The sequence below is a fragment of the Plodia interpunctella genome, chromosome 6 (assembly GCF_027563975.2).
Source record: "Plodia interpunctella isolate USDA-ARS_2022_Savannah chromosome 6, ilPloInte3.2, whole genome shotgun sequence".
Classification (NCBI taxonomy): Eukaryota; Metazoa; Arthropoda; class Insecta; order Lepidoptera; family Pyralidae; genus Plodia; species Plodia interpunctella.
In genome coordinates, this window is record NC_071299.1 from 3,736,470 (window position 1) to 3,752,337 (window position 15,868).

Here is a 15,868-nt window from a genome sequence, read left to right on the forward strand (position 1 = left end):
AATTTGCAATATTTGACAAAGACAGAACGAGACAAAACATAGGTACTTTAGCATGATGCTTTAACTTACATTAATATTACTTACATTCGAGGTATCCCTGGTAAGTTATTATTTTGTGAACAAGGTACTCGTAGGTAGCTCCCAACAATTTAACAGTAATCTATCTTGAGAAGTCGGTGTTGGCAACACAAATAGTAATAAGCCTGAGAAGTCGCAACTTCGCGGGCTTTCGGCGCTCGGCAAATATTGCGACACAAACTCTGATATTGTCCGTGGACATCCCTCTTGATGACAGTAATGACTTGAAACCGTTCCAGTTGAGTTACCTTAGTTACAAACTTACCCAAAATTAATATTTATCTTGCCCTTAACAATATCCTTGTTAAGGGCAAGATAAATATTAATTTTGACGAAATTAAGTTGAGTTAAGATTTTTCCAGTGATCAGGAGATAAAAACAAACGAATACATGTCATTAGTAAATATAGCAACCGCGCTATACCATTTTGAGTGAACGGACGACAAACAGAAATTGACTATATCTAATGCAAATATTCATATATATTTTTACAATATTAAATACCTTCGAATGCGATCGAGTAAAACTATTTTGTAATAAAAGGCATTTCTTTCACAGCCAAGCGAGCACACTTCAGTGCCATTTTATTGGCAGGATCCTATGAATCAGCAGTTACAGCGAGAATCGATTGTTCGAGCCGTGATAGCCCCGAGAGAATTTATATAAAAAAACAATGCCAGTTCCCATATTGCTGCAACTGGGAGCTCATCAAAATCGCGTTATCAACCTACACTAACAAATCAACCCACTCGGGGCACTACGTCACAAAACACGTCAAAAACAAAACACACACGAATTGTGAACTTTATTGCAAGTATCCCAAGGTATATTTTTGCACCCTTTGGGATTAGAGTTATCTGTTTTGTGCAATAAAGCTCACTGCTTGTACGCGTCATAAAATGGCAAATATCTCGTTTGCACCCATATACCTGTCGGTCCATGTCACGTAATATCGTTCCGCTATAATTGGACGATGCAAATGCACCCCAGTGCATCGGTGCATCTTCTTCAAGACATTTTTATGGCGACAGGAAAAGAGTTAATATCTTTTTATGTAAAACTCTCCACGCTTTAATTTCATTTTAGAAAGGTAACTTCCGTTTAAAAGTGGAGGCACGCCGTTATTACCTACCCACTGAATGGTTTGTGTACCTCAGGAAGAAACATAATAGGTAGATGAGATTTTTTTCTGCAAATTCATGTGCAATTGTTTATGTACGATAATGGATTATTCAACGGCCTATTAACACGTAAGTACTATCAATAGTTTGTAGATATCGTAGTTCATTAGCGTAACACTTAACACTTAAATGTACCTGTAGTGGGCCTAATGAAGCGGCGCGAGTGACCTTAATCACGATAAACGAATTACGCCGACATCCATCTCGCCTCAATTTTGAGATAAAAGCTATAAGACCAAAGTCACCCTTGTACGGGCAGAATCGACCCAAATCCACCTTTAATATTTGGTATTTGATTATTTTAGATTAAATAGGTACATGACATTGCATATTCTATTGGTGAAATTATAGGACAGAGCTAAAGGATATGTCATGGGGTTACTATAGATTATAATAGTTACAAAAATGTATCACCCTCACGGGGTAGACAGAGCCAAATGTAAACTCGAAAGTCACGTTTATTTATCTTGTTATTGGTTTTGAGATTAAATTGTGATAAGATAACTTGTTAGCCACCCATTTACACCGTAAAGCCTTCCCTTTGAACGAAATAAAGAAGCTGGCACTTCTACTCGTATATTTTTCTTCCCTCCCAACCAGTGGGCGAAGTGCGGGTTTGCATTTGATTTCTTTATATCGAATTGAAGTGAGACGCAGCGATCCAATCACATTGGGGTGTGGTTGTCGTTCCGTCACACTGTGACTGGTTAGCTGCGTCTCACGCAAGTCGACTCAATGGTAAGATGTAAATAAATAGCAAAGTCGCACTACGCATTGAAACCTTACGGTATTTATTCAGGTAAAAACTTTTGGTGCTACTTTGGGAATTTCGGTAAAATTTAAAACTAGCTCAAGCTGTAATATTTTAATTGCATTTATTGCAATCACTATCTTGTCATCTATTGTTTTGTCAATTCAACTTCTATATATTCTGACTATCCATAAAGATTTACTATTTCGATGGCCTCAAAAATAGCTATAATTTAATAAATATGTTACGTCTGGGAATCACTGTAGTCACTTAAATTTTTAATCGCGCGAACAAATATTAGATATGTTTTGCACTTGAAAAATATTACCTACCAAGTTTTTATACAAACTAATTAACCGAATTGATTGAAGTTTCATCAGAGCCGTTTCAGGATTTGGCAGCTGACATCGCCACAAAACACTGAAATGGAATCCAATTGATTGTACATTAGAGCCCTATGAAATGTCCGGCGAACGTCTCCTGTCACACACAGTGCTCGCCTGTCAATATCTATCGGCTAATGTGTACATCAGCCTTAATTTACGGGATATGCTTCAAAGAGTTGGATCAATGTGACACGACTCTATTGATAGACGATATCTATACATATAAAACTGTACCTTAGTAACCTATGTCTGTACACAGAAGATACTACAGAAAAATAATTATCATCAATAGAGTCTGTGTGTTTGTTCGCGCATCACGCAAAAACAGTAGTTTTTGCGTGTTTTGGATGGAATTTGATGCGGACGAAAATAATAATACGAAATAAACGCAGGCGAAGCCGCGGGCAAAAGTTAGTATAAGATAAACAAGGTTATTTCGTATTAAATAAAGACTTCATAACCAGCTCTTTCTCAGAAGCAGTTTGCACGAAATTACCTACTGACCCGCCACCATGGTAACTGCGTGGAATGACATAGTACAATTATATCAGTTAAAATACAACTTGACGTGTATCATTTAAGGCCTAATAATCAGTTCAATTACAAACTGAGCTCACCATATTCCTTTCAACGAGCGCGTATTCGCCCAGTTAATGAGCATTAAACCAGTGAAAACACGAGACAAAGGAAATAGTTCAGCGTCGGGAACGACGCTTCCATTTTATTTGCGGCTTTCATCGCACTTTGTTTACGGACACACCCATTCAAATCGAAATTATGGCTGCATGTAAAGTATTTCCCGGGCGTATTGAACAATACGCTGCGAGGTAATACATTTTTCAAGGCGCTCGCGGCTCGTGTCTCTCGGCTAGACTGTATTTTTCACAAACTGCACTTGCCTGCAGCGCTACGCGTACAAATGTCGCCATGACGCGGATGCCAGCCCACAATTTCTCTAAATGCCTCCCAGTTTAGCGTCTCGGGCACAATAGCGCAGGCTTGTACGGTAAATGTCGACCCTGCATATAAATCACTTCGAAATTCAGGGTCTTACAAGTCGAGAAATAAAACAAAGCAGATCCTTTTAAATCATTTAATAAAATAAGTAATGTTTTAATTTCTTATAAAGAACACATCTTAAGAGCAGTCATCATTGGCTGTGATAATAAAAAATATTTATAAATAATTGTAAAAATAACTACTGTTCAACTGAATGATAAATATAATTTCCTACTGGTTTACAGTTGCTCGAGTAAAACGTAAGGTTAAGTTATTGCCACATTAAACACAACCGCCCCTTAGGAACATAAACTGCCCTTGATATGCGCTCGGCATGTTCGCAACATGCAAAAACATATTTTATGAACAATTCCTTTTACTGACCGATACAAAACGTGGTATTCTGATTTACAAAATTATTAAACCGCCTTACACGTTAGATAAAATTAAGCTTATTAAAACAAACTTAAATAAAAATATTGCGGCAATAATACGTACCATAAAACACATTAATCCTATATTTAGATATAAATTTCGTAATATGATTTTCTGTACCGTTCTATTCTTGGGAGAAAACGAACTTTATACAGTTTTAAGTACTGACATCTATTAAAACAAAAAATAAGAATATTATTGAATTGATCTCGATTACTCTCCTCCCCCGTATTCCATCGCCAATAAATTCATCCATATCAAAATATATACCAAATACATTTTATGATTCATTCATTGTGTCACCATTGATATCATTTATTTAAAATATAACGCCACATTTTAAATATGTATATTAAAATTCTTAAGACTAAAACGGTAACAAAATGATGTGTTTACTGTGTACTTTTACTGAATGTCAGGACTCGCTCACTGCGCCTGCTAGTACGATCAAACTAAAATTATAAAAAGACTAGCTCTTTGTTCTATTGTCGACATACATTTTCATTGAAATAAGTACTTAAATAGAAAATATAAAAATACTTGTGTTAGTGCCGTTAGCATTCAAGTTTATGGCACGATAGACATAGACATGGTTGAAATTATATTTAGCTCAAAAATATTCGAAACATACAAAATAAATTACTTTAAAAATTGCATCAGGTACTTACATTATAAAAATGACATAATAAGTGTAAAATAAGCGTGGTCCGATTATTCGGTTAAATTGTGTAATTGATGTCGAGCTTTGGAGCGTATGTAAAATAATAACATTCATTTATGGCATGAAATCGATACAATACATTCGGTTACACGTGATTTGCAGAATAACTCCACGCGACTGTTTTACAATCTACATAACCGAACACAAAGGTAAAATGAGTTCATATGCAGTATTCTAACAAATAGCACCTAACCCGACAGTTAAATAAAGGCTGCCGTAAACTCCTCCCATAAAAATATGGCTACGAAACAACAAGATCAGGCAAGCAAAATCGAAACAACTGCGCCGCTGGATCGCAGAGGCGTCCTCTACTCTACACAGGAATATTAAACTATAATGATAACCAACTCTCGTCTCGAGCGAACAGATCGAGAACATTAAGTCATTTATAATATCACTCTTTAAAACATTATATTACAAGGATCGATAGACAAAGATATTTTCAACAAAGATACTCTCACATCGAAACACTTTGAAAAACAACAATGCGTAACGCGACGATCTACGACCGTAGTTTACAACTTACGGGTTGGCCATCCTTGGACCTGGTCAAGGTAAGGTGATGAGGCAGACTCCGAGTGAGCTGCGGGGTTCACGTGGTTCCAGCCGGCGCCGGCGCGGCCGCGAGCGATGCTATCCGTTGGACAGCTCGTCCTTCAGCCACTGCGGCACGGGCCGGCCCAGACGCACCAACAACTTCGATAACGCAGTGTTGTGGGGCGTGTAATATTTCTTCAGAAACTTAGCTGTCTGCTCGCTCATTGGTGGATATATTCTACCTTTGGACTTGCCGAGACATTTAGTTTTTTCGCTGCTCACCGCTTGACAGTAGAAGCCCTTTTTGGCGTCAAACCTGGAAAAGAGAATTATCGTTAATTTCTCTTAAAAAATACTCAAAAAAAGAAAATATTCCAAACTGACTAAAATGAATTTATATAGGCCCATCGGAGCTAGTTCGAGTTTTGGAACTCTTGGTTTCGTCTATGTATAGTATAGGATAAATACGTTTTACTGTATATGAATGAAACGCTAGAAAATAAATGTGGAAATGGTAAACAAAACATCTGTACAGTTAAATAAATTAAAGCATACTATTAACATACTCTTACTTCTACGCATATAAATGAAAGTTTTAATATCATAAACACATTCATGCTCGTTTCGGAACCAAACAATGTTTGTCAGTTGGCGGCCAGTGCTCAAATTGGCCGGGATCCAGTTGGGCGTATTATTTTTGAATGACAATGTAATTTCTTTATTCGTACTATTTGATTTGGATCAGTAGGGCACCATGTTACAATTCAAAATATACATAAAATAAAAATTGTGTTTGTAGTTTCTATTTTTCATTATGTAGTTTATTGTTTAATGTTGCTTAAGATATCAAATTAATATATTCAATACACATCAATTTATCAATCTCACACGTACGTACGTATTTAAGTACGCAGTTTGGAAGTATCTGTTCTGAATCATGATTTAGAAATCAAAGAAAGAACAAATTGGATTTCCAGAAATCTACATAAAAAATATACGTGTCAGAACAGACTTCTTTTTTTTTCTCAAGTCAGACAAAAGACACTTGATTATTCTAATAATAACGATCCAATCAGATCGATAACTCAACTTCTGCCGGAGCCGAAGTGATATAGATTGAATTGTTTTACAGATTTCTACAGCGTCAGATAGACTCGTGCCTCGATCTTCGTCGAGAATTCACGCTATTTTGATTTGAAACCGTCTGGACCGTTTCGCAGTGTTCGAGGCGCGAGTTTATCTGGCGCTCGACGTATTGTGTTATTTTGATATTAGTGTCTCAGAGCCATTACCATAACAATGTCAATTGAGTGGGGCGGGACGTCGGCAATGTCGCACTAATTACCCGGGGTATACCACTTACGACTCACTTGTGATTCAAGGACCATCTCGTCGCCATATTATGTACTTAGTGAAGGATTAAACGGAAACAATAAACTGCACGTTTATCGCGATAGAAATGTGTACTTAGAAAATATATTAATTATTATAAGCTGCACAAATAGTGTGGCATAAATAGAATTTGATTATGCTAGTTTCAAAAGCTCTCCATATTCAAGTAAACTATTCCAGGAAAACGTGCACTGATGAACCTTTCATACATATTACAAAGTATTTTAAAATTAAGCAACATGGCCCATATTTATAGAAAAACATATTCGATAGCACTAAAAATGTACTCTTATATTTTACTTTATAGGTCTTGAAGCTGCTTTGCAGTTGGCTGTACCTACTCGTAGTAACGACGTCGCGGATGTGCAGCCGGCTGTACACCGTACGTGGCTGTATACTTACTTGAGCAACCGGTTGTAGTCTACGTGCGGGGTTATCTTAAGGAACTTCTGCAATGAATTCATGACAGATGATGGTTCGGAGCGGAGCAGGGACCCGTCGATGATGTGCAGCTGGTGACCACTGAACTCAGCCAGCCACCGCTCCAGGTAGTGGCTGTACTTGCCCGGGTTGAGGCAGCGGTTCCTGCGTCATACATTCCTCACTTGTATTTGTTCTATTTGGTATTGTATAAAATTGTATTAAGCGATTTTATAAGCCACATAAAACGTAGAGAATGGCTTTTAAAATCTACAACGAAGATGTGGCCATATTAGCAATGACTTAATGAGGAAATATTTCTGCTTTACATATTGGTTTAGTCATCGATGGGTATAGTAATAGAAAAGTAGAAGAAAAATTGAAACTGCATTTGCAGCATTTCATACATAATGCAATGGCTTCTGTTCGTTCCTTAAGAACATAAACATTAGAAGAAATTGTGCACTGCAAGCCGGCTCTCGAAGGACAATCAATAATGCGAGTTACGATCAAACCCAGCTCGGCTGGAATTGATACTTTATTGATCAGCTAATGTAAATTACACCAATCGATTAAACTGTCTGCAACATCAAAGTAACTTTGCAATATAACGTTTATAGATTTGAATTTATAAGCTAGTTATTAATTGGTAGCGTAATTCCAAAAGGAATGTTGCATTTGGCTATTATTTATATATTTTTTATTGGTAAAAATTGGAGCAAATATTTTTCGGCTGGTAAAAACAAAATTTACAATAAGGTCGATATGTTTACGTTACACATACGTTATAGTATGTATAAATAGTCATTCTTTAGTCCGTGAGTATTTATTACAATTTGATTTCATGACACTGGTATATCGATACAATCGGGCGGGTTAGTAGTAAATGCTTTAACTTCAGCTGTTGACCAATGACCGTTGCGATGTTGTTTAGAATTTATTTTATTCTACGAAATACAAGTTTGATAAATCTTTGAATGTTGACGAAGTTTGTAAATGTCCCTGGACCTAATTTAATAGTAATTTTTTTAACCTAATTCAATAGTATTTAATGTACATATATTTATTTATTCAAAATATTGAACCCATACAGCAAACAAATCAAGAAGAAAACTTTCCTAAATACAAATTAACTACAAAACGGAATAACACGATAATTTTTGTAATCTCCCAACGCAAAGCTTGCGGAATGGGGAGGTAACGAGCTCGATACCTTATTAAAAATGTATGGCGGCCCGTGAAGTACTGAATCAATTCTTTATTGCAAAACGCGTTCGCAACAGAGGGATCTTTTTAAATTGCTTTTCCTCCCGTCTGCGCTTGTTTTTCTTATTGTCCAATTGTGTGACGGCGTCGGCCATGATTTGAGTGCGAAAACTAACAATCGCGACAGTATAGTGTTCTAATTGGAAGGTACTTCAGTCCGACTGTCGAGTCTTGATTGTGAATAATGTACGCGGAAACCTGTTAGTGAAGTGTAGTTATAGTAACAGTATTTAGTATAATATTGAATTATTTAACACAGGAAGCAGTGCTCGGGTCTAATGTGATTTAAATTCTTGCTGTTCTTACGGCAAGAAAGATTTAATGGATTTAATACATTTGATTTTTCTGCATACTCGATGAAAAAATTATGGTCAGAAATAATGGAATACAGATTTTTACAAAGAACTTCAAATGTTTTCATGTTTACTTTGTCGTTTATAAGCGAATTATCCAGTTTGTATATAATAGACATTAGAGTTTCTATACAAATTTTGATTAATAAGATACAATATCCATAATTATTTATTATTACATTATTTTAACCAAGCTACTTTATTATTAAAACTAATAAAAACAAATTAGTAAAAATATACGTATATCCATAAACATAAATATAATAAAAAAGACACTTCTGGTCCAAAATGTATTAGAAGACCTGTTTTATATTTGGGGTCCTGACCCCAAAAAAAAGAAAGAAGGAGGAGAAAAAGATACAATATGCATAAAAGTAACCTACATAGGATAATTTACTAAGCACATAATAAAAACGACAATGTCAATAAAAGAACGACCCGCGGTGCTTTAATGTTTAAATCTACCTTTATAACAAGAAATAAAACGGAACGCTCCGGAAAGTTAAACTTGAAAACAAAAGTACTTAGTCAAAGGAAAGGAGACCGTAAGCGGTTAAGTACACATGGGTTGAATGAAAGTAAATCTGACAACAGACATTATAACTAAGCTATCTCAGTTGCTTTTATCGTTTTGTATAATGTATTTATTTTAATTTTTTTCAATATTTTATCCGCACAAAATTTGCAAAAATGTGTGTGCATGACCAATATAATTGGAATTAAGTATTATTTTAGGCGTTTTGAACTATACAGACTGTTTTATTGCACATGTCACATTATCTTTGTTTCAAAACTTGCGTCAGTTTAAATTGACGAATCAAAAAAAATGTTTTTGAAAGACTAGTTCTAGAAACCATATATTTATTTGAAACTGATTGAAACACAATGAATATCATAGAAGGCAATGGCAAATCACCGCAATAACATTGCAAAGTGGTTCATTAAATTGAAAATCTTTATTTTCAACTTGGGATGAACTTGCCGGACTCGGCAAGAACACACTCATGCGGTGTTAATTTCAAAGCGCAGTTGAAGAAGAAGCGGCACAAGAAACTTCACCTTTTCTTCAAAAATATTCAGGCCATGTACCCTAACTCACACATAATAATACTTTGTAATAAAATTCTTTATAATCTGTTTTTTTTTCTCTAAGAAATAAAGGTAATTGGCGCTAGTTAGTGTATACGTAACAATAGTATGTGTAACAAACAAAAGTTGTAATGTCATCGGCAAAGAAGAGATAAATAAGAAACAGAAGGTATATCTACCTAAGATCTTTGAGCGGCTTAGGCGCAGAATCGTTGGCTGTGATAACTGTGTGGAAAGAGTAGTTGTTGGCCACCGGGTCGCCGTGCGACCGGATGTGTTGGTACCACGAGTACGCCCTGGGGACAAACATAGTTAGTTAGTAAACATATAGATAATTTTAGGTGCTTGATGAAAATAACACATGACAATGCAGTGTATATGTGTGTATCACTATGTGTCCCTTAGTCGCCATCGAGTTATGGAATGAATCTTATTTTAGGATGGAACCACACGCCAAATGTATAATACAGAGTATATTTGCTGCAGCCTATCATAGCTATAAGCAAAGTTTTTTTTTATAGTGTGGCGATCTATTTTCCTTATGTGAGATAGAAATAATATACGTATTCAGCTGGGAAATAACGAAATAGTCTCAATAAAGGTAATATCACAAAATGTCCTCTAACGTCAAAATACAAACCTGGCGTTATATTATAAGCAACATTCTTTATAGTAAGTACTTTACAAATTGCATACTTTGAACAAGACCACAATAGATTGAGCCAATACGTTTCAAACACACGGGTGGTACTGATCGGCATGTAGACTTAATATAAACTAAGGCGCCCCGGGGCCTACTTTTTATCCCGAAATTCCCATGGGAGCAGGAATTTCGGAATAAAAAGTACCCTATGTGTTATTCCTGGTTATAATCCGTGTACCAAATTCGCGTAAGAGGAATGCTGTAATAAATAAATCGGTTTAGTGCAATTGCAAACTTGAGACAATTACAATAAAAAACTAAGGCAAAAAACATTTTTCTCTGTGACATTAGACTTTACATTTCGCCGTGAATTTTTCACCGCCTGTCGTGGGGTATGATCAATCACAGCTGAAACGGAGTATAATAAACACATTAAGTGTACATTTCTCACAGTTGAGAAGGCGACGTCTTCATTCAGCTGCGAGCTCACGCGACGCAACGGCTTTATATAACGGATTGCCCACTCTTGTTTCTACCCTCTACTGTTCATTTTGGTTCATATTATTATTACAAGACGAACAATAAGCATAATATGGACGCTTGGAAGAAATTGTTCTCAGCGATAAGGTCGTCTTTTGCGCATATTAATATGTTTTAAGTTTGTAATTCTATGTCCTTATTTATGTGCAAATAATAGTTTTGTATTGTATACTATTATGAGTGTATATTGATAGAAATAGGCCCTTCTTACATTAGGATACTCCAAGCGACTAGTATTCTACGCGAGTTTCGGAGACCAGTCGCCGAGGACTATAGCTTACATATACTTGTGTGGTGATGCGCACACTACGCTACCAGTTATCGACGCGTCCAATACCAGTCTCGCGATACTCGCCATACCGGTCGTCGCGTCGTCTAAGAATCTCAGCAAAATGATAAAATAAAGATATGTATTTAGTAATTAGAGTATTTAATTTTTATCTTAGCGTTATCAATATTCTTTCCTCTGTATTGTCATGTAAGTATTATATTTTTTTGGTGTATTGCAGGCGTCAATCATTAAACAAGATACACATAGGATACTTTGAGACATTTGGTAAAATGAAATTATATTTATTTTAAATAAACACAAATACAAAAATGCCGTTTTATAAACAAAAATATAAGTAAAATGATAAATATTTTCTGTCATCTTGTTATAGTTCTATTGCTCTCAAAATTCAGTTTTCTTATAATGTAAGGATGAATCTAGTATTTTCTATTCTTTCTATTTCTATTTCTAAAAAAATATACATTGCAAGTGCTTCTTCGTCACTGCAATCACTCGACATAATTACAAAATGTCCTAAGCGGAGTGTGCTACGAATACAAATAAAGAATTTTTTTTAATTTTCAGTATCTTAATGTACGAATCTCGAGTATCGAGTATGTATTCTAGTGGTTCGCGACTGAAGTATCGTCTCTTGTTGGTATCGTAATGTATGAAGGGGCGTAGAGTTATATACATGTTTAATAGTATTTAACATAATCAAATGATCATATCTTTACATTTATACTGTCAATAAATCAAATAAAAATTGCCTTTATTTCTATAAATCACATGAATACGAAATGTATTCACTATTTAAATTACAATTACAAAGGCCTTTTTATTATATGTATAGTAAGGACTATACATATAATAAAAAGGTATTTCTAAAAATTATTTACTACATAATAAAGTCACAAATAAGCCGGCAATAAGCCCCAATAACGCCTCATAAAAGTGCGTCCCTTAATTTTCCGCCACTCTGAGATATGGCCCCCAATTTTGACGTAACACTGTCCGGAAAGTGATTTACTGAGCGAGGCAGGCAAGATGCCCATAATATAGAAGCGATTTAGGGACTATAGGATTTCCTAACTCGTTGTTCGCATTGTCTTTTTCATTAAGGAAAACGTGAGGTGAGGTATTATCTAAATGATTAAAATTAGTACAAATACATCGTCTAAATAGACTTCCATCGTGATAATTAACGTCATCATATTTATGTATCATAAAAGAGTTGTTTGATTTATATCATCTGGATAATACGGATACCTAGTCCAATTAATGTGAATGGAACAAATAAAAATACTTCACGTTGCTTTCTTAAAGATTTATTACTTGACACTACTCGTATTAAATTTCAATCGAGACTCGCGTACTTTCTTGTACAGGGTGCATTTAGTTGAGACAGGTGCCTTAGAAACTCCGCACCACACAGAGCAAATACGTATCACATTTCTGTTCAATTATTGACACAAGGAAACAATCTCTCTGTTTGATTATTCTTACATTTCACAGCTGTATAAATGTATATTTTGTGTCGGGTCACATTGGCTCATTTGTTTGACGACATTATTATGAAATTGATGTTTGATCGTACGCATAATAATATTTCTGTTCGATATTTTTGGGTGTACTACAAGCCAACTTACAATAATTTTGAAAAGTTATTAATATACAGTTTTCAACTAGAATACCATATACACAGGTACAATTAAAAAAAATAGTACCAAGTTTCTATGCAAGAAGTATGCCATTTATATAATTATATTTTCATTCAGTCGTCCTGTTTCAAATCAATATAATTGTTTAATAAGTTTTATTAAACAATTAGATTGATTAAGTATGCACATAGAAAAACATGATTGTTCATTCAGGGCTGGTATCGTGCGTGTGATTACTTCCCGCATGCCTGTCTGCATAAAAAAATGTTAATAAGCAAATCTTACCTTTTAGATGGCGATATAAGTATGGCGATGACTTTAGCATTAGGCAGGAGCGCGTGCGCCCGGCGCGGCACCAATTCACCGTCAAAGTACGTCGCAGATTTCTCAAACGTCATCTGAGTGGAGTTGCCCAGGCTCGGCGGGAAGAAGTTCATGTACCTGACAGACAGACACACAATATTATTCCAATATATAATAAATTTCATACGTACGTGGCTGTTTTCTGCCCTAAAGTAGGTCCGTTCCATATCTTCCGGTGGATTAACTAAGAGACACATCCTAGGCAATTGATAGGCAATAAACAATAATTCTAAAGGAGGGTTGACGTCAGGCAGGCGGCAGGTTGTAAAATCACAGCCGAATGTTCTAAATTTCAAAATAGGATTCTTAAATGTTTTTTATTTAAAAAAATAAGTTAAGTAAGCCTCAGATTTAATCATCAAAATCATGAAAAACTTAAAGAGTAACTCCATCGACAGTCATCCTGGGGTCGAGTCAAAGCTGACTTAATGCGTTACATACATTCTATGTAGGTAAATAAAAGTATATTTATTACGCAAACAGGAATAAAAATACTTTCTACGTGAACAGCACTGACATATTTGATAGCAAAACATATTTGGTTCCATTGAATGTTCACAGAGATTCAATATGTTGTATTGCGAATGTAATAATAAAATGGAGAGCACTTGGATCGCTCGAGTTGATGGATTCGCGGCGACCCTGCGCTGGTTTATGATTCGAGCACAATATGGACGAGATTGCACGCGTACCAGCCTAGTTTGAGCACGTGCGAGAACACCCTGTACTATATATGGTGTGATAGAAACTACCTGGCCACATTATACTATTTTAGTTAACCAGTCTCCAGATAAAACGTCTCACAAAATAATAATAAAAACAACTCAGAGAATATGAAAATGTTAAAACAAAGAACATATGAAAATATTGGATTAGAGTATTTCGAAATATCTACAATTACACACCCAACAAGCAAATACAAACAACAAACCCCAACAAACATATTATAATTAAATTGTTGATAGTTTATAATACGTTTCTGTCCTAGCGCAGTACATATTTGTTATTTACAGGAAAATCCTTGTACCCCAATTCTATATTTCTTTTTCATGTATGTATTTACAAATTCATGTACACATGAAAAATATAAATGAAGTATAAGCAGCTTATTTCTAAAGAAATCTCTTTCATCAAACCCGATTTTTGTTACTACTTCACCTGTATATCGTACAAATTCATTTTTACATTTCACCTCACAGTGTCAATGAAATTGAAATATGGAAACAAAGTATCAAAGGGGTCAAAAGCCGTGAAATTGCCCCGTGCAAGACATCTGATTGGATCCGCTGTACATTTGAACGGCGCCGCCGATTTACTACTGACGCTCTATTGGTTGCGATTCCAATCGGCCCACGAATAAAGTCCCCCATACAAATATAAAGCAACAAAGTCACTTTACTTCCTGACCGAATGCGAACCGTAAATGGCTGATGAAATATGACATATTGGTCACCGCACGTAATGACGAAATGTTTACAATTTTTGAAGTTTAATTAATAAAATTGTCGGAGAATTCGAGCGTGCCGAGCCAAACACCTGATTCAATAATTAAATACATATTTGCGATTTTCCACACGAGATTTTCACGTCGTAATAACATTGTCAATATTCACATGTAATTTACAAGTGCGCGCCCGCTTTATTTTTCAGTAATTTCTTCTTTGTGCGTCCTTTATGGCACTGGGAGGAAAGAACATGACAAAATGATAAAAATTACGAACCTCTTTTTTCAAATAGGTATTGTGAAAAATACTACTTATTATTGAATAAATCGTCAGTACTGAAGCAAGAAACACACTTCCATCTTACAATAAAATATATCTTGAAACATTAGCGAATATAAAAGTTGTAAAGATCATTATATTTCTTGGCGTATATGTCGTAAAAACTATGACATCATTAGAGGAATGCCTCTGATTACATCATAGATTTTACTTATTATATTATGATCATGCTATCTGGTGTCCGTTGTGGATGCACGTCGAACATTTGGCTAGCAGAATTCTGAAGGACTGCATAAGCTTCAGAATATAATTATTACTTAATTTGATTTCTAAAATTTACCAGTCCAGTCCTTTGAGATAGTTGTTGTTGTTGAAGAACTGCAGCTCCTCGTAGGTGGTCGGGCTGGGTAAATTGGGCACCAGCGCTGGATGCATAGCGAGGAAGGTGTACAGAGCTGTGCTGCCTGTCTTCTGAGGCCCGATCACCAGCAGCTTCGGCAGAGTGCCGCACCACTTGTTCTTGGACCAGATGCGACGGTGGCGGATGTCGTCGCAAGGATTCTAAGTGAAAGATGTTTGAATTTAGGCTTAGAGAACAAGTGACGTCACATTTTTTTAAGTCAAAAAGCGTAAAATCTTGTCCCTATTTTAATAATACACTGACCACTTTGTGACAAAATAATGACTGTTCTAATTTTGAAATATTTTCCACATGAAAAATTTTCCCTGCCAGATGTGATTATCATTAAACTTGTTATTTGGGAAGGTTTATTTACTTCGCCCACAAAAGTCGTAGACACAACCTATAATTATACTTTTATTACATTAAATTACTTTAATACACTGACCACTTAAAAAGACATTTAATTATAGTCTGTAATTATATGAGAGCATTTATACATTTTACTTTTTCAGGCAACTAGGCAGGCAGTAGGATTGTTGGGTTGGAAGGTAGTTTTACATTTTATTTACATTTCATGTATTTACTATTTCACTTATAAAATCTTAAAGTGAACTCAAGTTGGTTCCAAGTGTGGAAACGATAAGAGACTAGAGAA

The 15,868-nt window shown here is 35.5% G+C and overlaps 1 protein-coding gene across 1 annotated transcript in view; it reads right to left on the reverse strand.

Moving 5' to 3' along the window:
• Positions 1-3,475: 3,475 nt before the first annotated feature.
• Positions 3,476-15,868, reverse strand: part of sfl (sulfateless) — a 102,778-nt gene continuing 90,385 nt past the window's right edge. Inside the window, exons 11-15 of the mRNA XM_053746249.2 lie at positions 15,151-15,371; positions 13,009-13,164; positions 9,788-9,904; positions 6,883-7,065; positions 3,476-5,404 (exon numbers count right to left, since the gene is read on the reverse strand). Of these exons, the coding sequence (XP_053602224.1) occupies positions 5,185-5,404; positions 6,883-7,065; positions 9,788-9,904; positions 13,009-13,164; positions 15,151-15,371 (897 nt within the window). The 3' untranslated portion in view covers positions 3,476-5,184. The remainder of the gene's footprint in view (positions 5,405-6,882; positions 7,066-9,787; positions 9,905-13,008; positions 13,165-15,150; positions 15,372-15,868) is intronic.